This window comes from Triturus cristatus, chromosome 12 (assembly GCF_964204655.1).
Source record: "Triturus cristatus chromosome 12, aTriCri1.1, whole genome shotgun sequence".
Lineage (NCBI taxonomy): Eukaryota > Metazoa > Chordata > Amphibia > Caudata > Salamandridae > Triturus > Triturus cristatus.
In genome coordinates, this window is record NC_140595.1 from 275,121,183 (window position 1) to 275,145,462 (window position 24,280).

Here is a 24,280-nt window from a genome sequence, read left to right on the forward strand (position 1 = left end):
AGTGTTTTGGTTTGCCAAAATAGATCGAGATATTTAACTTTATGAATCTAAGTATGTTGGTATGGGAATCAAACAATTAGATTACATTTTCACTTGTGTGTTCCGAATCAAGTCACAAAACCATCTTTTATTCCACAGATCCCACTAAAACTGTGCTTTGAATAAATAGCAATTATCCACCACTCAAACATTGAAAAACTAGGACTGCAACATATTTTTATAGAATTTATTTTTATGTAAACAGAAAAATACATTTTGATTGCCTGAAAAAAGCCCCGTATGATTTACTGAAAAGGGTAATAATACAGCTTTAAATATGAATACCTGTGAGCTCTGTTCACATGGCCTTCAATACAGAAAGGCAGTGCTAATAAAAAATAAAAAAAGAAAAAAAAGAAAAAACAGCATCACGTTGCCGCAAAGACATTCTATATCATTTCAGTTCCTTCAGCATGGGGCCCACAAAGTCTGCCCAGGCTTGCCCATAATATGCATAAAATAGGTGTATGGTGTGCCATTACAGTTCTGCCACATTTACTGTCAGGTAAACTGTACTCAACCACTGGAGTATGGAATTGAGGACAAGATACATCTTCATATTTGAAGTGGGCATCAAAAACTATCGATTCTGTTAAAAGGATTGTCCTTTGATATCCCTTGCCAAATTCATAACTCCAGATGGACCACAAGCAGCTCACAATTTTGAAAATTAAGCAAAAGGTACTGGAAGACTGCATCAAATTCTCTTTAACCATTCTGACATTGTGTGATTCCATTCAAGGACAACCGCGACATTAAGGGATGAGGCAAACAAATGACTTTACAGGACAATCTCACAATTAAGCTATGAAGAGGACTGCTTCATTTTAAGAAATCAAATCAAATTTAAATGCAATGTGCTCAGAAAACAATGCGCTGGATTCCCTTGTCTAAATGTGGCTGCGAGACAACCATAGTCACTCACAATTGGGAAGACCAAACAAGAGTCATAAAAAAAAAATCAATGCATGCATCAACCAACCGGATGCCACATTACCCTACAAAAGAGACCCTGCAGCAAACTGAAGCCACAATTATACCGAAATACGTTTTCATTTTTGTTGCTCATAGGAGCAGTTTTCCTTCCACTAGTTTCATGCATGCATTAGGTGTGATAGATCTCATGGGGCTTTACTGTAGCCAGTAAGTACAGATTCCCCTGGGTGAGGTTATTTGCCCCAACTACATTTTTGACAGGAAAGTATGAGGAATTACTTACAGAAAGAGGTCCTCAACACGCGCATCACCATGTATCACAGTTCCCCACACATTTTCTCCTGATAAATTTCAGAAGGTTTGACCTGCTACTTTTTATCAAGCGAAAACTGCATGGATGGAGAAATTATCCCAAAACGCATAATTCTGATCTCTGTGGACCTGTTTATTCCCGTTTGTTCAGGAATCAGGATTATCCTTAAATCAGGAGGGGGGGGGGGGTGTAAAGGTCAATCATCATGAGTTGTAGTAACTGATTTATTAGTTCATAAGGCCCTTTCAATCAGCAGAATTAGAAAAACAATTGTTTTGCTTGCAAGAGACTTTGAATAGATCAAGAAATGTGGGGGTCGGCACAGAAACATAACTCTTGTATCTTAACTAGTGCCACCAACTGATTCTGTGAAGTACACATCACTTCGAACACTGGTGCTTCTGCACCAAGCTCACTAGAGTTAATTTCTCCTTAGAATATGCCCACACATACAGTGATTTGTGGACATTCCTAAATCCTCCAACACCCAGGAAGTAGCCAACAGTGTAGCCATTGTTTCTATCATTGCCTGAAGTACAATCACCAGTTTAATGGAGCAGTTCTAAGCAGACAATGAACGTTCTGTGAAACTTTTCTGTCCGTATGATGATGTTAATCATGCACAAACTGAGGGAGACCTGGGTGTATCCTACAGTCACTAGTACTAGTCACAGTCACTTAATGTTCCATTGCACCACCCTGATTATCAGACAGACTTTCATTCAAACTGTGAATGGGAAGCAAAGTAGAAAGATAATGGAGGACTTGGATGCTAAATGCAAAAATGTTTTTATGTTTCTGAAGTGATGCATGTGACAATGTTGCTATTGTGTGCTGCAAATAAAGTACCCTTAAGTGTTTCTACTGGTAATAATCACCTGGTATACAATGCAATACCAATTATCACATAAGCACTGAAGAAACTACAAAACCCGAGGTCCAACATTTTCGCTCTATGGGGTATAGAAACAGTAACCTCAAGGGCAAAGAAAAAAATAGTGCATTTCTTTCGGTTAACACAACAGAATCTACTGGCCATTACATTCTACAAGAACACTCTAACTGGGCAAATCTGAAATGGTATGAACCTCGTGAAGGAAGAGAATCAAATATTTGGCATCTTGTCGTTACACAGTAAAGGAAGCCTGTAAGCGAGACCCAGTGGAGCTCCCATATAGTAGTAAAATTCAGCAGGTTACATGAGATTATCATTGCAAACTATTTGCTCTGAAATCAATAAAGATACAAAACCCATAGTCACTTTAAGCAAACTATAAATCGTAACGAGCAGCAACTGCATTAAATATATTTTGTCATTTTAATCTCTTGGAGCACTTACATATGACAGCAGTGTTCTAGAGTGTATGTACAAGTGCACTATGTCACAGCAGGTGGAGTCCTTAGAAAAATGAGGATGTCAACTGTAATATCACTTAAAAAGTAAGATCTATAACAAGTTTGTACCCCCCTATGCCCAACAGAATTAAGATACTAATAGAGCAAAACCCAAGACCAGTGGGACAAGGATGTACACAGATCCTAATAAATCCGAAAGCAATGGCTTAGCCAGGAATTAGGCTTTGGAACGGTTATGTGACAGCACATGCTATGTTATATACAACATCTCCCACTATTTCACGGCTAAGCACCATCACTAAACTGTTTCATGGTGGTTGGCCTAGGCATTCAGACTGCTGTAGTCCATCCCTGAATCTCTCATTTTCAACTTCCTAAAAATCACAAGTGTTTCCCTATAGCTGGGACGGAAAGCCAGGTCGCAGATTAAAATAAGATAAATTACTCATTCAAATTCAATGAAAACTCTTTCTCCCTGCATTTCCTTTCAAGTGGACTCGTTCTTAAAAGGCTCTGCTCTCTTGATATGTAAGGTGCTGCTTTTGAGGAATTCGCCTCATTATAATGATGCAAGGCCAGCAGTTGACAGGAGGGTGAGAGCCAAGACAATGTATGCCGACTGGTACACCTGGGGTATCTTGAAACCCTTTCCAAGATCCCATGCCTGGGGAAAAGACAAGAAAATGGAAGAAAATGAATACAGGATGGAAAATATAAACACTATTGCACATGAATCTGGATTGCTCTAAAATCGTAAAACCTTAACAGAGGCCTCCAGTACATTCTAGTTCCTATTATGTAATATATGTCGAGATTTGGTGTTCAAAGTATCACCCCTAGCCCGTTGCACATTATTCTGTTATTTGGATATTTAATGATACATGCATTGCTTTAAATAATAATGTGATCACAGAAGCATAGACAGTATTGGAGAGTTGTATACATTGTGCCCACTTACATTTAATATATATTAAATTTGCATATTGCAGCATTAAAAAAAGACTATCAATACAATCTTTTATCAGTATCTCAAAGCACATTGGCGGCCAAACTTGCTCACCAAGATTTCTCAAAAAATGCAGAAGCACATAAAGACTGGCACCAATAAACCTGCTCAGTGTTGAACTCTCAATCTCGGAATACAAGACAAAAGATACTTGCCCAAAGGGGAACACCAAACCGGAAAAAGAAAAAACATTAAACATGCAATGTTACACATTCGGGCCAGAAAAAAAGGCTAGGTGTTAAATCTTGTACACACACACACAAAGTATGACACACACACACACACACACACACACACACACAATAATTCAGTGCAAACCCATTAAAAACAAGCATTTACAATGCAATGGTCTCGGCAATATTATAGGTAGAGCTATTGGTATTGTTCATTATTTTTTTATCATTTTTGTATCCCTAAATAAATGGCATTGTCATTTCTATTGGCATTAGCTTTTTTTTTGCATATGTGATACCTATTGCTTTAGCAGAGAGAGAGTGAGGTAGTGAGAGAGAGAGAGAGAGGTATTGAAATAGAGAGTGAGGTAGTGAGAGAGAGTGAGGTAGATAGAGAGTGAGATAGAGAGTGAGATAGAGAGTGAGGTAGATAGAGAGTGAGATAGAGAGAGTGAGGTAGTGAAAGAGTGAGGTAGTGAGGTAGAGGGATGTTGAGAGGTAGTGATATATAAGCATAGAGTGTTGTTGTGATGTAGTGAGATAGAGAGAGAGGTAATAAAAGAGAGTGAAAGTGAGTTAGTGAGATAGAAAGAGTGAGGTAGTGAGATAGAGAGTGATTGAGGTAGTGAGTGAGAGAGAGTGAAGTTGTGAGGTTGTGAGCTAGAGAGTGCGGTAGTTATGTTTTGAGAGAGAGAAGTTGTGAGATAGTGAGTTAGTGAGATAGAGTGGAGTAGTGAGGTAGAGAGAGTTATGTAGTGAGAGAGAGTGAGGTAGTGAAACAGTGATGTAGTGAGGGAGAGGGATGTTGTGAGGTAGTGAGATGTAAGCAGAGTGGTGTTGTGATGTAGTGAGATAGAGAGAGGTAGTGAAAGAGACAGTGAAAGTGAGTTAGTGAGATAGAAAGAGTGAGGTAGAGAGATAGAGAGTGAGTGATGTAGTGAGTTAGAGAGAGTGAAGTTGTGATATAGAGAGTGAGGTAGTGAGAGAGTGAGGTAGTGATCTTTTTAGAGAGAGAAGTAGTGAGATAGTGAGGTAGTGATATAGATAGAGGGGAGTAGTGATGTATAGAGAGTTATGTAGTGAGAGAGTGAGGTAGATAGAGAGTGAGGTAGTGAAAGAGTGAGTTAGTGAGTGAGAGGTATTTTCTGACGTAGTGAGATAGAAACAGTGAGTGATGTTGTGAGGTAGTGAGATAGAGAAAGATTGAGGTAGTGAAAGAGAGAGTGAGGTAGTGAGGGATGTTGTGAGGTATTAAGATAGAAACAGAGAGTGATTTAGTGAAGTAGTGAGATAGAGTGAGGTAGTGAAAGAGTTAGTGTAAGTGAATTAGTGTATTTGAGAGAGAGAGTGAGGTAGTGAGATAGAGAGAGTGAATTAGTGAGTTAGAAAGAGAGTGTGAAGTTGTGAGGTAGTGAGACTGGTGTAGTGAAGTTTTGAGAGAGTGTGTTGTGTTATAGTGAGGTAGCGAGAGTGAGATACAAATAGATAGTGATGTAGTGATAGAGAGTGAGGTAGTGAGATAGAGAGAGAGTGAAGTTTTTAAGTAGTGTGTTAGAGTGAGAGATAGTTACTGTGGTAGTGATATTGTGTTGCTGTGAGAAAGAGAGAGTTGAGTAGTGAGTTAGAGAGTGAGGTAGAGAGTTAGTGAGAGAGAGTGTAGTATAGTGAGAGATAGTGAGGTAGTGAGAGATAGTGAGGTAGTGAGAGAGAGTGAGTTAGGGAGAGAGAGTGACGTAGTGAGAAAGCCAACCCCACACACATACAGAACCACCCACACAGAGCCACACACATACAAAGTGTATCACCCAGACATACATACAGAGCCACACATACAGAGTCAGCCAGACACAGATAGAGAGCTATCCACACAAATATTCAGAGCTACAGAAATCCACATACAGAGCCACTGACTTACACATACAGAGCTAGCCAGAGACATAGAGTCACTTAACACACATACCGAGCTAGCCATCTATACACACACAGAGGCACCTATGCACTTATTGAGCTACACATACACTGAGCCACACACACGCACAGCTACACACATAGAACCACACAGACATGCACAGACTTACACATACTGAGCCACACACACAGAACCACCAACACATACAGAGCCACACACACAGAGCGCCACAAACACAGTTACACACATATATCCAGCCTAAACTTAGGTACACACAGACAGAGCTACTTCTAAATAGCGACACTTAGCCATAAAGCAATCTACACAGACACATGTGTACACATAGATCTATATACATTCACACAGTGCAATATAGAGTGGACGCCGTGTACCTGCGTTTAACCCTGACTCGTGCCCTGGTCTTGCCTCAATTGTGACGGCCCTTGTTCCACCAAAATCGGCTCTTTTGATTCACTTTAATTTGTGTGCACTACACCGGGACATATGTCATTTGCAGTGGGTCTAAGAGTGGGAGCTAAAACCTGCGCAACGTAAGGTAAGGCCTTGGTAGTTTGACAAAAAGAACGAGATGGGAGTTTAAAATGGTAACCAAATCCATGCATGAAAAGTTATTGCATCTCCATGACATCTTCAAAGAACTACCAAAAAAGAGAGAAGGGGCTGGAAGATTACCAACAGGTCATCGAGTCGACACAACATCTCAACACTTGGCTCCTTCACTTCTCTAACTTTCCGTGAACATGTGTGCGGTGTCTCTTATTGGGTTTTAAAAGCAGGCAAACACAAACCACTACTACACAAACATACATGCAGTACAGAAAGCACGAGTAAGAGTGGTGTGGGGAGGGGAGGGAGTTGTTTAAAGTATGGAAGAAAATAAAGAATTTGAGATAGTAGGCAGGACGATGAAGATAATGAGGACTAGTTCTTTTAGAACCTGCCATTCAGGTTCTGCACTGGGAGAATGTTCCTACCCCTCTGGGCATGAGATGAGCTCAGGCAGAAGCGTGAGGAATGAGATCGAGCAGGCTATGGCTCCAGAGGTCAATTACGTCAGACTGGTCGGACAATAGAGAGGAGGTGAGCGTTTCAGAGCGAAAGAGAGGTTTAATTTTGATTCAAGAAATGTGTTTACTACTACCGTTTGTCGACCAATTTGGAAAGTTGGCACTAACCTTACCTGCTGGTAATAGTACTTCTTCTCTTTATTCACCCATACCTTGAAAAGGCCTCTTAATTTTGGGGCAACCACTATTAGCTTCTCGAGCAGGGGGAAAAAGGACTTTTTTTATGTTCTCTGTATTCAGAATGATTTAGTTGACGTACTTATGAAGCACAGGAGACTAGCTGGCCCTCAGTACTAAGCCGGGACCTCTACTTCACAAGAAGACCTCCGTAGGCTACACCCACTCCTTAATCCACTGATAGATCCCTCCACTTTTCACATACTTGAAGCACTCAGTGGGGGGGGGGCACGGGGTTGCTGGTTGGGATTAAGGTGTATTGGCAGAGGCAGTCTGGGAAGCTCGCGGTACATCGCGCCCTGCACCTCTCGCTGTGTTACCCTCCGCTTTATGCTCCTAACAGGATGTAATACAGCCAGTGGCACAACAGTCGAGCCACATAATTTTATTAGGAACGGGGAGATTAAGTGCTTTGCCCAGAATCACAGGATGTTGTGTCCCTGCCGAGACTCGAATCTGGTTCCCCAGCTTCGAGCTGGACCACTCTGGCCATTATGCAACATCCTCTCCGTGTAAATTATTACTTCAGGTGCACCTGTCCAGTCGTTTAATTCGGAGCAAATCGTGCCCATAGCTCCTGGGGTGCCGTGTGCTGGCTGAACAAACCGGCCCCTGTCGACTTACAAGCCTGGCATCCCGAGCTGGCAGTGTTTAATGCCACTCTCGCACTGACCGGCCCAGAGTCTCGTGCACCTACTTAATGTGCTGCTGACCTGTGCGCTCGTCCTCCAGGCGCTGTGCAAGCTCCTATTACATGCCCGGTCTGTTAATGCTGGAAGGGGGTTGGTGAAGCTGCGCCATAGAGGGGTGCAAATTCGGAGCAAACCCTTACTGTGTTTTACAGGTAAAGACTCACAAATACATTGCACTCTCTGTGGCAGATAAAGCGCTGCGGGTTGAGGTCGGGCTGTGGGCGCATTCAGGAAGTTTTTCGGCGGCCAGAAGATCGATGCGTTAGCTGAAATGTAAAACAAAAAAAAGTGCGTCAGAGTACCAGTCCGGTCTGTTAATGCTGGAAGGGGGTTGGTGAAGCCGCGCCATAGAGAGGTGCAAATTTGGAGCAAACTCTTACTGTGTTTTACAAGTAAAGACTCACAGCTACATTGCACTCTCTGTGGCAGATAAAGCGCTGCGGGTTGAGGTCGGGCTGTGGGCGCGTTCAGGAAGTTTTTCTGCGGCCGGAAGATCGATGCGTTAGCTGAAATGTAAACAAAAAAAAGTGCGTCAGAGTACAAGTCCGGTCTGTTAATGCTGGAAGGGGGTTGGTGAAGCCGCGCCATAGAGAGAGGTGCAAATTCGGAGCAAACCCTTACTGTGTTTTACAGGTAAAGACTCACAGCTACATTGCACTCTCTGTGGCAGATAAAGCGCTGCGGGTTGAGGTCGGGCTGTGGGCGCATTCAGGAAGTTTTTTGGCGGCCAGAAGATCGATGCGTTAGCTGAAATGTAAAACAAAAAAAAGTGCGTCAGAGTACCAGTCCGGTCTGTTAATGCTGGAAGGGGGTTGGTGAAGCCGCGCCATAGAGAGGTGCAAATTTGGAGCAAACTCTTACTGTGTTTTACAAGTAAAGACTCACAGCTACATTGCACTCTCTGTGGCAGATAAAGCGCTGCGGGTTGAGGTCGGGCTGTGGGCGCGTTCAGGAAGTTTTTCTGCGGCCGGAAGATCGATGCGTTAGCTGAAATGTAAACAAAAAAAAGTGCGTCAGAGTACAAGTCCGGTCTGTTAATGCTGGAAGGGGGTTGGTGAAGCCGCGCCATAGAGAGAGGTGCAAATTCGGAGCAAACCCTTACTGTGTTTTACAGGTAAAGACTCACAGCTACATTGCACTCTCTGTGGCAGATAAAGCGCTGCGGGTTGAGGTCGGGCTGTGGGCGCATTCAGGAAGTTTTTTGGCGGCCAGAAGATCGACGCGCTAGCTGAAATGTACGCACAACAGCAAGAAGATCCTCACGGCCAGACGATACCTAAAAAATGGCGGATAGAAGCTTCCAAACTTTTTCGGATTCGAGGGCGTGTTCCTGCTGTTCTAAAGAGGGCGTGGCTAAAAAGTGGAAAGAACAGCAAAAAACACGCCCCCGAATCTGAAAAAGACGGAGCCTATTTGGAGGGACGGCTCTCTCCTCCAACGGCGGCCCTCCGTTTAGGAAGCCAGCCAATGGAGGAGAAGCAAAAAGAGAGGCGGGCTAAATAGCCACTCTAGGAAACATTAAATCTCGACTTCCGGTTCTGCCTTCAGCAGACCGGTAGTCCTCGACCTAAAAAACACAAGTGTACTGAATAAAGATTCCAAACAAGATAGTCTGAAAGCAGTAGAAGAGGGCAGAAGTATCCAGAACATCAGCGGCGCATGTGGAAGAGTTGGTCAAGATTCAGACCTACTTTTAGAAAGGTGTAAGAATGGACAATTCAAAAAGCATATAAAAATCGTAAACTTCAAATCAAGTTCATAAAAACACACATTAGCTAATTACCACCAAAAAGTTCAAGCAAAATCAACTACACATCCATACAAAATAGTTTTAGAAGTCTATGAAAACCAATTTGAACAGGGAAAAGGTAAAATTGTCGGACAACGGTCTGTGTGTTGGGACGGTTGTTTTCAAAGTAGGAAACTGGCAAACAAATATCAGGTGAACTTGCCCTTGTTCATGGGGTCGACTAGTACTTTTAAGTTAGTGCTGGTAAGCAAGGCTGGACTATTTTTATAAACTTCATTTCCCTACAGCAGTGGGTGTTTAAAAGCTAAACACAAAGAGGGCTCCACACGTTCATGTAGGCTGCTAAAGAGACCAAACGATATAGAGAAAAGTTCTATGCAAGAAAGGTTTGCTTAATGTGGAAGGTAGCTTCCATTGGTTGGTTCTTTTTTTGTAAATGTCCTAAATAGGTTAATTCTCTAGAAGGCTGTAGGTCAGAGCTGAAAAGTAAAATGCTGCTATGCTTGCAGCAGTTAGCAGATATTAACTAGCTTAGAGAGCTGGCAGTATTCATGAATGCTGGGGAATGGAATCATTTCCACAGTGGCGCTTTGCCCTGGTTTTCAGAAAGTGTTCGTTCTTGATTGATAGAACTCTACCGATGGCAGTATTGTACACCACTCGTCGAAATACAGTCCGAGCTCAGACATGGGATCCTGCAAATCAGAAAGGATTCTTATGACCAGGTCTGGCTCATCACTGGTCAAGTGTGTGCAAGCGTTGATCTCAATCCTCCACTGAACAAGCTGGTACAGAGCTTACAGCAGGCATGCTATATGCTCCAAGGAGATACTTCTGCTGGGCTCAGTAGCTCCTCTCCCATCATCGATTCCGTAGGTACCAGACAGGAATGTAGCTAATTGCACAGCAGGTGCAGTGGCATCAAGGCCAAGGGGAGTGTCCGTCCACTGCAACCAAACTATGTTAGTCTATTTTATTACATAAATCATGTGTCTCACCCAGCGCCCCACACTACCAATCCCCACAATCACACCCAGATCTAGACAAACCAGACTCTTACATAGCACTCGCACAACACATTCCCAGTGTCATGTACATGCCACCAACTGCCATACACCATCAAACGACAGAACGGACCTTTCAGCTCTTGCTTATTAACACTGCCTACTGTACACCACACACCAGACATCAAAGACCTTGTCACCTACCACAAGCATGATGCTCTCTTCTTCACAGAAACATAGTTCACCCCCACATACTAGATGTCCTTCATGGAACAGGCTGCAGCATTCATATTTTGAATCAGGGGGACCATAAGTCCTGCTGTCCTGTACCCTAGGCAAGGACGTAATACTCATTCAGTTGCAGACATGCCACTTCCCACTCTCTGCAACTCATCATCGAATCTTTATTGATGCATAGTTAGTAAAAACCATTGCAATTACAAAAAGGAATACAAATTATACAGGATATTACAACATGATATTGCAATATTCACATTTTGGAAGGATAAAAGATTAAAACATCCTAAATGTAAAGTAAGAGATGTTTAAGAGATACTGGGGTTTACAATAGTAATACTGCATTGCCCTCATATAATATGGAAACAGTGCGTGGGTCAACTCTCGGAGCATCTGTATCTACAGATTGGAGCTTATGGCCTACACCATTTATGTATAGAGGAAGAGGAAGGAGACAAACACACAACCCTGCCTGACTCTCTCCTTAATTTGAAGGGCAGTGTTAGTTCCCCAGATGGTGTAAAATGCATCCCGGCAGGTAAGTTGTATATGTGAGCCAGTAGGGAAATTACATCCTTTAGTGCGCCAAGCAAGTGCATGCAGTGCCATAATTTACTATGATTTACTAGATCAAAAGCAATGCTCAGATCCATGAAGCCCATGTTTAGATTCGCCTCCTTCGCACTTGTATACTTCGCCACCAAATGATTCAGATTGAGGCACTGCTCCACTGTGCCCAACTCTTTCCTAAATTCAAAATAAACTTTGGTCAGAATTGCGTGTTCCTCTGCCCGTTGTTTCAATCTCTCCAGAATAACCCTTCCAAGCAGTTTTGCGATGAGTATAGGAGAGCTACATGGCGATAACATTTCAGGTTACTTTTAGATCCCTTCTTAAAAATGGGAACAATAGTTGTGTCTGACCAAAAAGAGGCCACGTGCCCAGCACCTGCCACATTTAAGACCATGGTGAGCAAAGAAGCCCACAGAGAAGTATTTGCGTATGTTCGGAAGAACACTATTGGGCCCGTGGCCTTGTTCTTTGAACTTTTATCTAGAGCTCTAATAACCTCCTCAAGTCTAATACAGATGGGAACTAGCAGGGATATTTGATATACATTGGGTCCAGAACCACTAATTCTTGGGAGGTTGAGGGTAGATCTGAAGTGATACACTCATACCTAAGCTGGATTTGAGCAGTCTATTTTAGGGGCTAGATTGTCCTTAAAAGGCATATTTTTTGATTTCCAAAAGAGGGACATGTCTGTATCTAGTTTGCCAATGCCATTTCCTGTAGCACTCTTTTCCTAATGATCAAGACCTTTTTGTATCAGTCTCTACAAGCCTGAATGAAGAGTCTGTCCCTGGGGTGCAAGTGAATGGTTGCACTAGTGCACTCTTTAAAGCAAACAATCCCTTTCTTGAAGATCCGGTACCCTTTACTCCTTGTTAAGAGTACATTTTTTGAGTTTAAGATATCTTCATGAGCCTTAATAATACGGTCACGATTTACTTCCAGGTCTAAGCAGGTCATAAAATGATGCCCGTTAATAATTTAGGAGGTTATAAAACTAGATGGATCTTCTCCAGACTACTTGATTTTAACCCCGTTCTGCCTTTCTGCCACGATATTTAATATCCTAGGTAGCTCCAACTGGTGTTGTAAGTGCATTGATACAGTAAGCACTACTGGGTTATGGTTGCTTACACAGTTTTCCTCGACTCTAAAGGAAATAGGGAGAATCTTAGGTTTAACTGGGACCAATATATAATCAAAAGTACTCTTCGCACCTTGCCCAATAGAAGTGGGTAGCAGCATATCGCTGATATACAATAAACATCGGCCATAAGAAACAAGTTACGTACCTGTAACTATAGTTCTCTAGGATTGGAAGCTTTCATAGAGTCATGTGATTGAATCATTCCCCGCCATCATGATGGGAGTCCCCGTATTTAATATAGTAGTAGTAGACTTAGTATGAGTAATAGTACACTGACAGGTATAGACTAAAAAGGTCTAGGCCTCTCAGTTTATTAACCTATCATGGTCATTATTAAAAAAGAACCAAAGCTCTGCTTCAAACAATCAGCATCAGTCACCCTCTAGAACCCTCCAGAGAGACGGTCAGCACTTCAGATTTTCGAGCACAGGTGCTAACATAATTATGCCCACAAAATGAGGAGAGACGCCCCTGGGGAGGAGGGTGGGTCGCATGTGAATCTATGAAAGCTTCCAATACTGGAGAAGGAGGGTATACAGGGGTGGCTCACCTTAGTGGACCATATGGCAAAGTACTGCTTGACCCACTGCTGTCTCATTTAGTATTGCTGAGTCCAGGCAGTAGTGCCGGGTAAATAGGTGTCTATTCTTCCACGTTGCAGCCCTGCAGATGTCTGGAAGCGGCACTCCTGCAAATAAAGCTGCAAATGTCGACAATTGGCTCGGACTCTTGCAAATAGAGGACTTCCTGCTTAGTGATGACAACGTTTTATGGCACTTGCAATCCATCTAGATATATTCTGTTTGGAGAGCAGGAAACCTTTTCTTGGCGAACTGAATGCCACAAACAATTGAGATGTCTTGCGGAAAGGCCTCGTGTTATGTAGATAAACTTTTAAGCAACGTCTGACATCCAGTGAATGTCGAGCCCTCTCTGCCGATGTCGTTGGATTCGAGAAGAAAGTTTTAAGTACCACCAGTTTCTTTGGGTGGAAATCAGAGGGACCTTGAGAATGAACTTCAGATTTGTACGTTTTGAATTGGAAAAGGGGTTCCTCTATTACAAAGGCCTGAATCTCACTGACCCTTCTGGCAGATGTCAAGGCAAGGAGTAAAGCCAATTTCCAAGACAGGAACTTTATATCTGCTGTGTGAATTGGTTTGAATGGGGGTTTCATTAACTGCGAGAGGACAGTGTTAAATTGCCGAGGTGGAGGTCCTACCAGAGGAAACATTTGAAACAGTCTTTTGAGAAATTCTCTTATAACTCTAGAGGCCCACAGAGGTAGAGAAGTTGGTGATCTTCTATATCGGGAAATGGCCGCTAAATGAACCTTTATCGAACTATGAGCCAAGCCTGATTTTGTTAGTTGTAAGATGTAAGGTAAGACTTGTTCCTGAGAGGACAGTGGGTGTATGTTCTCTTGATGACACCAGATGCAGAATCGCTTCCATTTGAGGCGGTAAGTCTTGTTGGTACTCTCTGCCAGCGCCTTGGCTAGTACATCTCTACACTTACTAGAAATGTTCAGGTGTTGGAACTCATTGTATTCAGGAGCCATGCTGACAAATGCAAGTTCTTGAGATCCGGGTGAAGGACCTGGCCCTGGTTCATGGTCAGAAGATTGGGGAAATCTGGAAGTCGAAGGTGTAGAACCTGCGATAGAAGAAGCAGTTCTGTATACCAGTGCTGACGTGACCACGCCGAGCGAGGAGTACCAACTTGCATGGTTCGGTTCTGATCTTACTCAAAATTCTTGCGAGATGAGGAATGGAAGGAAAGGCGTAGGCAAAGATGCCGGGGCATGCAAATTAAAAGGCATTCCCCCATGACCCCTGTTGGGGATGCCAACTTGCATAGTACTGGCATTTGCGGTTCTGGTGAGTTGCAAACAGGTCCAATTCTGGCCTGCCCCAGATCCGAAATATGTCCTGTAGCGTTTGGTAGAAGCTCCCATTTGTGGCACGATGTTGTCAACCTGCTTAGAGAGTCTGTTATCGTGTTCTGACGTCCTGGGATATGCTCTGCTCAGAAGCGGATTCCATGAGCTATGGCCCATTCCCATAAGACCTGAGCCTGTCTGGAGAGATAGCGAGACTTCATGCTGCCTTGCTTGTTTATGTAGTGCATCGTAGTGGTATTGTCTGTCCGGAGTAACACAGATGAGTTGCGAGTTCTGTGACGAAATGCCTGTAAGCCTCGATGCACCGCTTTCAGTTCTAGCACATTTATGAGGGATTGAGTTTGATTACACTTGCCACTTACTTGTAGTTCCTGGAGATAAGCTCCCAATCCCTCTAAGGACGCATTTGTCGTCACCACTAGCAGAGCAGGTACTTGTTGCAAGAAAAGACCTGACATGATTTTTGTCTATCCACCACCCTAGGGCTTTCACCAGGCGTGGGGTTACGCGGACGATGTCGTCAAAGGATCCTCTTGATTGGATCCACTGCTTGTCCAGTTCTTCTTGAATTGGGCGTATCATGAGACTGCAGAAAAGAACTAGCGGTATGCAAGATGACATCATTCCCAAAAGGGATATGTAAAGTCGGACTGAAAGACTTTTTCTTATGATGGATTTTGCCAGATTGAGAAGTCGCTGTTGACATTCGTCCGCAGGACTCTTCTTTAAGGAGACTGTCTAAATGAGCTCCTAGGAAGACCATTTTTGGGACGGAATTTGATTGGATTTTTGTAGGTTGATCTTAAGACCCAATCTCTTGAAGAGAGTAGTGCAAACGTTCGTGGACTTTATTGCTGCTGTTACGGACAGAGCCTTGATCAGCCAGATATGGGAAGATATTGCTGTTATATGTTATGTTAGATATGGGAATATATTGCTGTTGTCTGAGGAATGCTGCGACTGGAGCCAGGCACTTGGTAAAAATCCTGGGAGCAGACTTCAGACCAAAGGGAAGTACTCTGAATTGGTAGTGGCGTCCGGCTACCACAAATCCCAGGCATTTTCTGTGTTTTGGATAAATAGGGATGTGAAAGTAGGCATCCTGGAGGTCTAAGGTTGTCACAAAATCTTGATGTAGGAGCTTCAGCACCTCTTGCAATGTTATCATGCGGAACGATTGCTTCTTCAAAAATAGATGTAGGTTTCGGAGGTCCAATATCGGTCTCCACTGCTTTAACTTCTTTCTGACCAAGAAGAAACGTAAATAGAAGCCTGAGCCCCTGCTGGATAATGGGACCTTTTTTTATTGATCCTTTTTAAAGCATGTTTCTGACCTCCTGCTGAAGTGCTTTGAGATGCTTGTGGGCGGAGATTTGAGGAAGGGTTGTCGCTGGTTTCTGGATAAACTCTAGTGTGTCCCAGAATTGTACTAGACGAAGGACCCACTGGTCCGTAGTAATGGGCTGCCATTGATGGAGGTAGTGAGAGATATTGCCTACTAGGCGGGTATGATGAGTTGGACTTAAATTTTAGGAAGGAAGAGATGTAGCCGGAGCCTGTGGTGTATCACTGCCAACGGCTAGTATCCTTGCCAGCTCGTGGTGTTTTCCCCCTATTTGGGCTGATGTAGGATGAGTCAGATGGCTGCCTCTGTTGGTACTGAGGCCGGTATGACTATGACTGAGATGTCGAAGAGTATGCTGGGTAGCAGTATTGCTGATAACCTCCTCTGTAGGATGGCTGTCCTCATCCCCTAGAACCTCGAAAAGGAACTTTTCTGAAATGTAGCGTCCCCAATGACTTGGCAGTATCTGTGTCTGCCTTGATGGTTTTGAGGGCCTCCTCCACATGACTACCGAAAAGAGCTTCCCCATCATATGGAAGGTCCAATATCTTGTTTTGAATCTCTGGACGAAAAGAACAGGTTACTTACCTTCGATAACGCTTTTTCGGGTGGATACAGTATCTGCCTGTGTATTCCTCACCTTGTGAATATCCCCTGCGCAAGCATTCCACTGAATTTTTCCCCAAGCTCTCCACGCCGACGTGGACGTCATTATTCCACGGCTCCGCACGCGACTCCATATGACGTCACCGGAGCCATAAGAGAGCCACGTCGGAGTGATGACGTCAGTTCCACCCATTTTTTCCGTACCTCCGAGGCGAACAGGTGGACCGACAACAGATTCAAAGTATACACAGTATACAACATTCGAACAAATATACATAGTACATAAACAAAAGGAAAGCTAAAGAACATAAGCATTTCCTATAAGTGTACCAGATAGAAAGAAGATACAATGTAAAACAACATGTCAAACAAGGCATCCTTTAAGGTATACAAAGGTGGACAACGGGGAGGCGGGTGGGTCAGTGAGGAATCCACAGGCAGATACTGTATCCACCAGAAAAAGCGTTACCGAAGGTAAGTTACTTGTTCTTCTGATGGATACATCTGCCAGTGGATTCCTCACCTTGTGAATAGATTCCCACAGCAGTCCCACTCCTGGAGTAGGGTGTCCACCTTCCTATACCAAAAAGTCCTGCAAGACAGAGTGCGCAAAATGGCACTCCCTCCTCATCTCAGAGTCTAAGCAATAATGCTTTGCGAAAGTATGGGAGGGAGGCCCAAGTCGCGGCCATACAAATGTCTGCAACTGGAACACCCCTGGCCAAAGCAGAGGTGGAAGACTTAGCTCTAGTTGAATGAGCTCTAATATCCTCAGGAGGAACCATACCAGCAAGGGCGCAGCAGATCTTGATGGTTAGGATGATCCACCTGGACAGAGTGCGCTTATGCACAGCTTTGCCTTTTGAGTGTCCAATATAGCCCACGAAGAGCTGATCTTCCAAACGAAAATCCTTTGTTCTGTCCAAATAAAAGCTCACTATTCTTTTAGGGTCCAAGCGGTGAAGTCTCTCCTCCTCCTTGGAAGGGTGAGGGGGGGAGTAATGGACTGCCCCAGATGAAAAGGTGTAACTACCTTAGGTAGGAAAGCAGCCCTGGTCCTGAGTACCATCCTTTCAGCATGTAAGGATAAAAACGGGGGTTTCGAACTAAGAGCTTGAAGCTCACTCACCCTCCTTGCCGAGGTTATGGCTTCAAGACCGTTTTAAAGGACAAAAGTCTCAAAGAACAGCTATGAAGGGGCTCAAAAGGGGACCCCATCAAAAACAAGATTAAGGTCCCACTGTGGCATTACAAAGGGAGTAGGTGGTAACCTGTTCGTAAGTCCTTTGATAAATCTTAATACAATAGGAGATTTCAATAATGACTGCTGATCTGAAAGACACAGAAAAGCCGATCAGGCTGATAAATAGCCCTTAACCGTCGCCATAGCACATCCCTGCTGAGCCAAGGAAAGAGCAAACTAAAGCACATTTGACACGTGGGCCTTTAAAGAGTCAATGAATCTCTCTCCACACCATTTTACAAACTTAGACCATCTATAGGAATAAATAGACTTAGTGGAGTGTTGCCTGGAAGATAATATAACATCCACTACGTCCGGTGGGAGAGAGATAGAACTCAGGTTGCCCCATTCAATCTCCAGGCATGAAGGTGCAGGCTCTGGAGGTGGGGGTGTAGAACCTGCCCCTCCGACTGCGAGAGGAGGTCTGCCCTGAGAGGGAGACGGAGCGGAGGGTGCGACGAAAGGTGAAGTAGATCTGTGTACCACACCCTTCTTGGCCAATCCGGGGCGATCAATATAACTTGGACCCGGTCGCTCTTCCTCAGAACCCAAGGAATCAAGGGTATGGGAGGAAACGCGTAAAGGAGTTGTGAGCCCCAACTCAACTGAAACGCGTCCCCCAATGCCCCCTGCATCAGAAACTGGAGACTGCAGAATGACTGGCAATGCGCGTTCTCTCGAGTGACAAACCGGTCCAACCGAGGAGTCCCCCACGTCTGGAAGACATGCTGAACTACCTCTGGATGACGCCTCCACTCGTGGTCGGCGGAAAACTGTCGACTGAGACTGTTCGCACGCACGTTCAGCACCCCGGCCAGATGATTCACCATCAAGCAAATTCGATGGTCCTGAGCCCAGGACCAGAGTCGCAAAGCCTCTCTGTAGAGATGGTACGACCCTACTCCTCCCTGCTTGTTGACATACCACAACGCGGTAGTGTTGTCCGTCAGGACTTGAACCGACTGACCGGGAAGGGAGAAAAGCCTTGAGCGCCAAACTTATCGCCCGCAATTCTAGAAGATTGATATGAGACAATCTTTCCTCTGGAGACCAAAGACCCTTGATCTCCAGATCCCCCAGATGAGCATCCCACCCCAGGGTGGAGGCATCCGTTATCACTGTGGCCACCGTTGGAGGAAGATGAAAGGGCTTTCCTTGAGACAGATTGCCCTCCACGCTCCACCAAGACAGATCCGCTGCAGCTTCTCTGGAGATCCTGACTGACTCCCTGAGATCCCCGTTGTGCTGATACCACTGCTTGCGGAGACACCACTGGAGCGCCCTCATGTGTCAGCGTGCATAATTGACAACAGAATGCAGGAGGCGAACAGACCGAGCAGGCGAAGGACCTTCAGAACTGGAACAACCGCTCCATTGTGGAATAAAGGGATCATCTCCTGAATGTCGAGAATTCTTTGTGGAGGAGGAAATGCTCAACACACAGTAGTGTCCAGTACCGCCCCTATGAACAGGTTGCGCTGAGAGGGCACCAGTTGAGATTTGGGCACATTGATTGAAAAACCCAAGTTGAATAACAGATGAGATGTTACCTGCAGATGATGTTGCACCATCTCTGGCGACTCTGCTTTCAGAAGCCAGTCGTCCAGGTAGGGGAAAACCGGAATCCCCGATCTCCTGAGATGGGCAGCCACAACTCGAGGTGCAGTAGTAAGACCAAACGGAAGAACTGCAAACTGGTAGTGTTGCGACCCAACCATAAAACTGAGATACTTCCTGTGCGACTTCAGGATTGGGATGTGGAAATACGCATCCTGCAAGTCGATCAACACCATCCAGTCTTCTTCTGCAACGCCTGAAGAACCTGTGCAAGGGTTAGCATCTTGAATTTCTCTCCTACTTCAGGTAAAAGTTCAAGATTCTGAGGTCCAGGATTGGACGCAATCTGCCGTCCTTTTTGGGAATAAGGAAATAGCATCCCTGACCCCTTTCCTTCTCTGGAACCACCTCTATCGCACCTTTTTGTAGCAATGCAAGAACCTCCTTCTGCAGAAGAAGCAGATGGTCCTCTGAGCAAAAACCTTGGCAAGGAGGGTAAGGGGGAGGAAATTCCCGAAAGGGAAGGGCGTACCCATTCTCCACAAGGTTTAAAACCCAAAAGGTCCGTCGTAACCGATGTCCAACCTCGCAGAAAGTGGAACACCCGACCCCTAACAGGCCTCACATGATCCAGGATGGGGGATCTAGGGCTGCTTCCCTGTAGCATCATTGGGAGCAGAGGAGGCTGAGGCGGAGGAGGGATTGCGGCCAGAACCACGCCGACCCCTTTGCCTTCCTCTATAGGATCTATAGAGAGGATTTTGTTGCTGCTGCTGAGGTTGACGGAAGGAACGAAAGGATGACCTTCCAAAACCCCTATACTTTTTGAAGCCAAACCCTTTTGACTGTCTGCAAACCTAAAGACTACGCAGAAGCTCTGCCATCTTTGAATCTCTGCAAGGCGGAATCCGCTTTCTCTCCAAAAAGCTTTTCCCCATCAAAGGGTAAGTCAACCACAGTGGCTTGAACATCCGTCGAAAAACCGGAAGAGCGGAGCCAAGCCTGCCTTCTAGTGGCTATGGAAGAACTACTAACTGGCCACAGAATCAGCCGTATCTAGGCCTGACTGAATAACTTGCCTAGCTGCAGCTTGAGTGTCAGAAACAACCTCCATAAAAGAACCCTTCTCCTCATCAGGCAATTTGAGAGCTAACTCTTTCACAGAGGCCATCAAAGCATGAATGTAGCGGCCCAACAAGCAACTGGCATTTGTTGACTTAAGCGCCATACTAGCAGATGAGAAGACCTTTTTAGCTGACTGCTTAATCTTCTTTGAGTCCCTGTCAGCTGGCGCTTGCGGAAAAGCCCCCTTAGATTGTTTTGAGCAGGATGCTTGAACTACAAGACTCTCTGGAGAAGGATGAGAGGAAAGGAAGCTCGGATCCCCCGGTGCCACTCTATATCTTCTCGCCACAGTCCTGGAAACAGCAGGCGAAGAAAGTGGCTTGCGCCAAACGTCCATAATAGGATCTAAGATAGCCTCATTAAAAGGCAACAGAGGCTCGACAATAGAAGAAGGCGAATGAAGGACCTCAGTCAATAAATTCGGCTTATATTCCGCAGAATGCAACTGTAAGCCCAAAAGCTCCGCAGCCTTTCTTAATTACCAAATGGTAATGAGCCAACTCTTGAGGTGGAGAAGATCTGGAAGAAGATAGTTCCCACTCAGGAGTGGTACCCAATCCTCAGGAGTGGTACCCAATCCACTTGCCTCCTGAATACCTTCAAATTCATCTGTGGAGTCACCCAATTCACCACCTTCCTCCACTTCATCTGCTTGATATTGTTCCTCCTCTCTAAGCCTCTCTCCGAGAGCTGATCCGAGGACACGGCGTCGGCGACGCCGTACGCGGAGTCGGTTGCGCCGAAGGAGTCGGCGGCGTCACACGCGGCGCAGCTGGAGTCGGCGTCGAGGGAGGCTCCGACGAAGGCACTCGATCCAGGCGAGGCCGGGAGGAAGGCTCTCCAAACGGCGCCGGGAACTGCCATAACGGTGCCATCGACAAGAAGGGCATAAATGGTGCCTGAGCGTAATGTTGTGGCACGCCCAAACTGAACGCCATTGGACCCACAGGACCTGAAGGTGCACCGGATGAGAAGGCTGCTCTCTGGAAAACACCATACATAGCATTCAAACAATGCGTCCGATCCGCACCCGGAGTCGGGGTATGGATTCAAACCTGAATCCAGCTGAGGAGTAGCTGGAGCCGACGGATCCTCTACTGGATCCACAGGTTCACCTTCAGGCACAGGATAGAGTTCAGCAACCTGATCAGGCTCTGCGTCGGAAGCTGGAGAATCCACCGGCGCCGGAGACTGCGACGGAGTTATCTTCGGCGAAGGAGACTTCTCCAGTGAAATACGAGGAGAAGGGGAACGCGAAGGAGAGACCAAGTCCTTACTTCGACAGCGAGGCGAAGGCGACCTCGAAGCCCTACTCTTCGTCGATCGGCGCCGAGAGTCATGCTTCCTCTTCTTCTTGTGTCTTCTCGACTTCGGCGAGTGCGAAGTCGACGACTCCGGCTTCGACTTCTCGTTTTTGACCTCTGCCCTTCTTCGCCGTGGCCATTAACAGCTTTGCTTCTCTTTCTTTTAGGGTCTTAGGATTCACTTTCCTGCAGCAGGAACAGTCTTCCACGTCGTGATCCGACGAAAGACACCATAAGCAGTCTTCATGGGGGTCAGTGATGGACGTGACCCCCACATTCCCTACACGGATTGAAACCCGACTTCCTCGACAAAGACATGAGTACTTCAGAAACAGTAACCCACAAGGAGACTACAAAGTAACTCTACAATCAAGGAGAGTGCTGGAAAACCATTACGCGTCGACGGCGTGGAAAAAAGGGTACTGGCGTCATCACGCCGACGTGGCTCTCTTATGGCTCCGGTGATGTCATACGGAGTCACGAGCGGAGCCGTAGAATTATGACGTCCACGTCAGCGTGGAGAGCTGGGGAAAAAATTGCGTGGATTGCTGGCGCAGGGGATATTCACATGGTGAGGAATCCACTGGCAGACGTATCCATCAGAAGAAGTGGATTTGAGCCAACCCTGTCTGCGCAAAACTGCAGATCCAGCTAGTTGCCTTAAACCCGTCACAGCGGCATCCATAGCTGAATCAATTATCTCATTGGATGCCCTCTCTCCTTCATGCTGAATCCTTTTTGCTTCTTCCTTCACATCTTCCGGCAACTGGTCGATATAGGAGGCAATGTCCGACAACATTTGGCAATCATAGCGCCCTAGAATCGCCAGGGAATTTGCAGCCTTAACAGTTAGTGTAGACATTGCTGAGAACCTTTTGCCAATGGAATCCAGACGTCTGCCTTCTCTGTCCGGGGGTGCAGATAAAGGCGCGGCAGAATTTTGGGAGCGTTGTTGGGCGGTCTGCATTACCACCGAGTCTGGTTTTGGGTGACCCGTGAGGCACACTGGGGCGTCATCTGTGGTTTTATATTTCTTATCAAGACGTGGCAGTACCACAGGCACTGAGGCTGGGTTCTTCATGATCCTAATACCTTTATCCCAAATATTATAAATAACGGAAATAGCTCTGACTTTCGAAAAGGCTCTTTAAAATCATATAAAAAGCATTCAGCTTGTTTGGATGGCATAGGTATATCAAGTCTTTTCACTGCACGCTCCAACAAGTTGTGAAATCCCCAATGTCCTCTGATGGGGAATCTACTAGAGGGGTGTTGGTGAGGCAGGCGATGACATTCTGTAATCATCCCATTCCGAGGCCGTGTCATGCAATTCCCCTACCTCATCTGAAGAGCCTGTTTTCTGGAGAGGAACAGCTTGTGGAGTACTAGGTACCGATAACACAGCAGCTGTATTTAGTTGTACACCTGGGATGGTGGAGGTCTATTGGCTGGCCCTGATGGTGGAAAGCGTTGCCTGTAATCTTGTAGCATGAACTGCAAATCAGATAACAATACAGTGGGCATCGGAACCATTTCTTCATGAGAATGCTGATGTCCTTGTGCAGGCTGCATAAAATAGGCTTGATCATAGTATTGTTGATCCTCCTCCTCGTCATCATATGGCCGTCACTTAACGTGTAATTCTGATTGACTATAAGCATCTCTAAACAGACCACCATCTTGTTTGGAATCTTCCTCATCCCCTTCCAGTAGATGAGTTGGTAATAGAGGCGTAATTCTACTGGGCGGAGTATGGTCTGGTGTAATTTCCACATCCTGTGTCTTTTCCGGTGATCTTTTCTTCATAGACACAACTATCGGCGACGACTGCGTCGACGACGAGGTCTTCAGTTCCATACATTTTACGTCGGTCATCGACTGTGACGTCATACGACGACTTTGTCGACGGTCGTGACTTCGACGACAGTTGCGGTTTCGTTGACGGTAGACATCTTGTCGACGCTGGTGATTGCTCTCTTTCTTGGACAGATTCTTCGACGAGGATATCGTCGACGGTGGCCTGCCTGCCTCGTCGACTGCTGTAGTTTCATCAACATCTCCGTCGCTACTCTAAGACGACAGTGACAACATCGGTTTTGTAGTCAATGATGAGTGCTTCGTAGACGATGCTTTCCCCTTAGGTATCAGAGGGTCAGTCGACGAAATTGGACCCTGCGTTAACGATGTCTAGGATGTCGTTGACAATGAAAGCCATAGAACACGTTGTCAATGTGCCTGCAGTGCAGCCTCTCATCGACAAAATGGTTGAACCACACTCCTTCACATGAGAACTCACTGATTGCTTGTCAGAAGAGGGTTTTTTTTTAATGTCAATTTAAGTTGAGCTGGAGGTGTATCTGGCTCAGAAACAGTCTTAGGTAGCTGCTCTTTTTTGTGAGAGCCTATACTGCGCTCAGAGGAAGATTCGTGAGAGGCATTCTTAGCGCATTTTTCGACAGGTTCCTTATCGGACTGAGAAGGATCCCTGGCCCTTTTTGAAGAGATTTTAGAAGTTTTAGAGGAGGTTGACTGATCACTTTCTGAATCTGATACAGGATCAGACCTAGTTTTTAATTTAAGCCAAATTAAAAGACGTCCTTCTCGATCCCTCAGGGTTTTGTTTGAGAATGTACGACAAATTTTGCAGTCTGTAGCTTTATGAGAAGGGTATTAAGAATAGATTTAGTCTTTATGAGGGTCCTCTACATAAAGCCTTTTCTTCAAACAAGTGGCACATTTTCTAAAGTGAGCCTTCTTCGTCTTATCAGCCATAGTTCAGTCAGATTTAGCAACCCAC

At 45.3% G+C, this 24,280-nt stretch overlaps 1 protein-coding gene across 1 annotated transcript in view; it reads right to left on the reverse strand.

The window, feature by feature from the left end:
- Positions 1 to 214: 214 nt before the first annotated feature.
- SDHC (succinate dehydrogenase complex subunit C) overlaps positions 215 to 24,280 on the reverse strand; it is a 111,937-nt gene continuing 87,871 nt past the window's right edge. Inside the window, exon 6 of the mRNA XM_085638654.1 lies at positions 215 to 3,308. Within this exon, the coding sequence (XP_085494780.1) occupies positions 3,204 to 3,308 (105 nt within the window). The 3' untranslated portion in view covers positions 215 to 3,203. The remainder of the gene's footprint in view (positions 3,309 to 24,280) is intronic.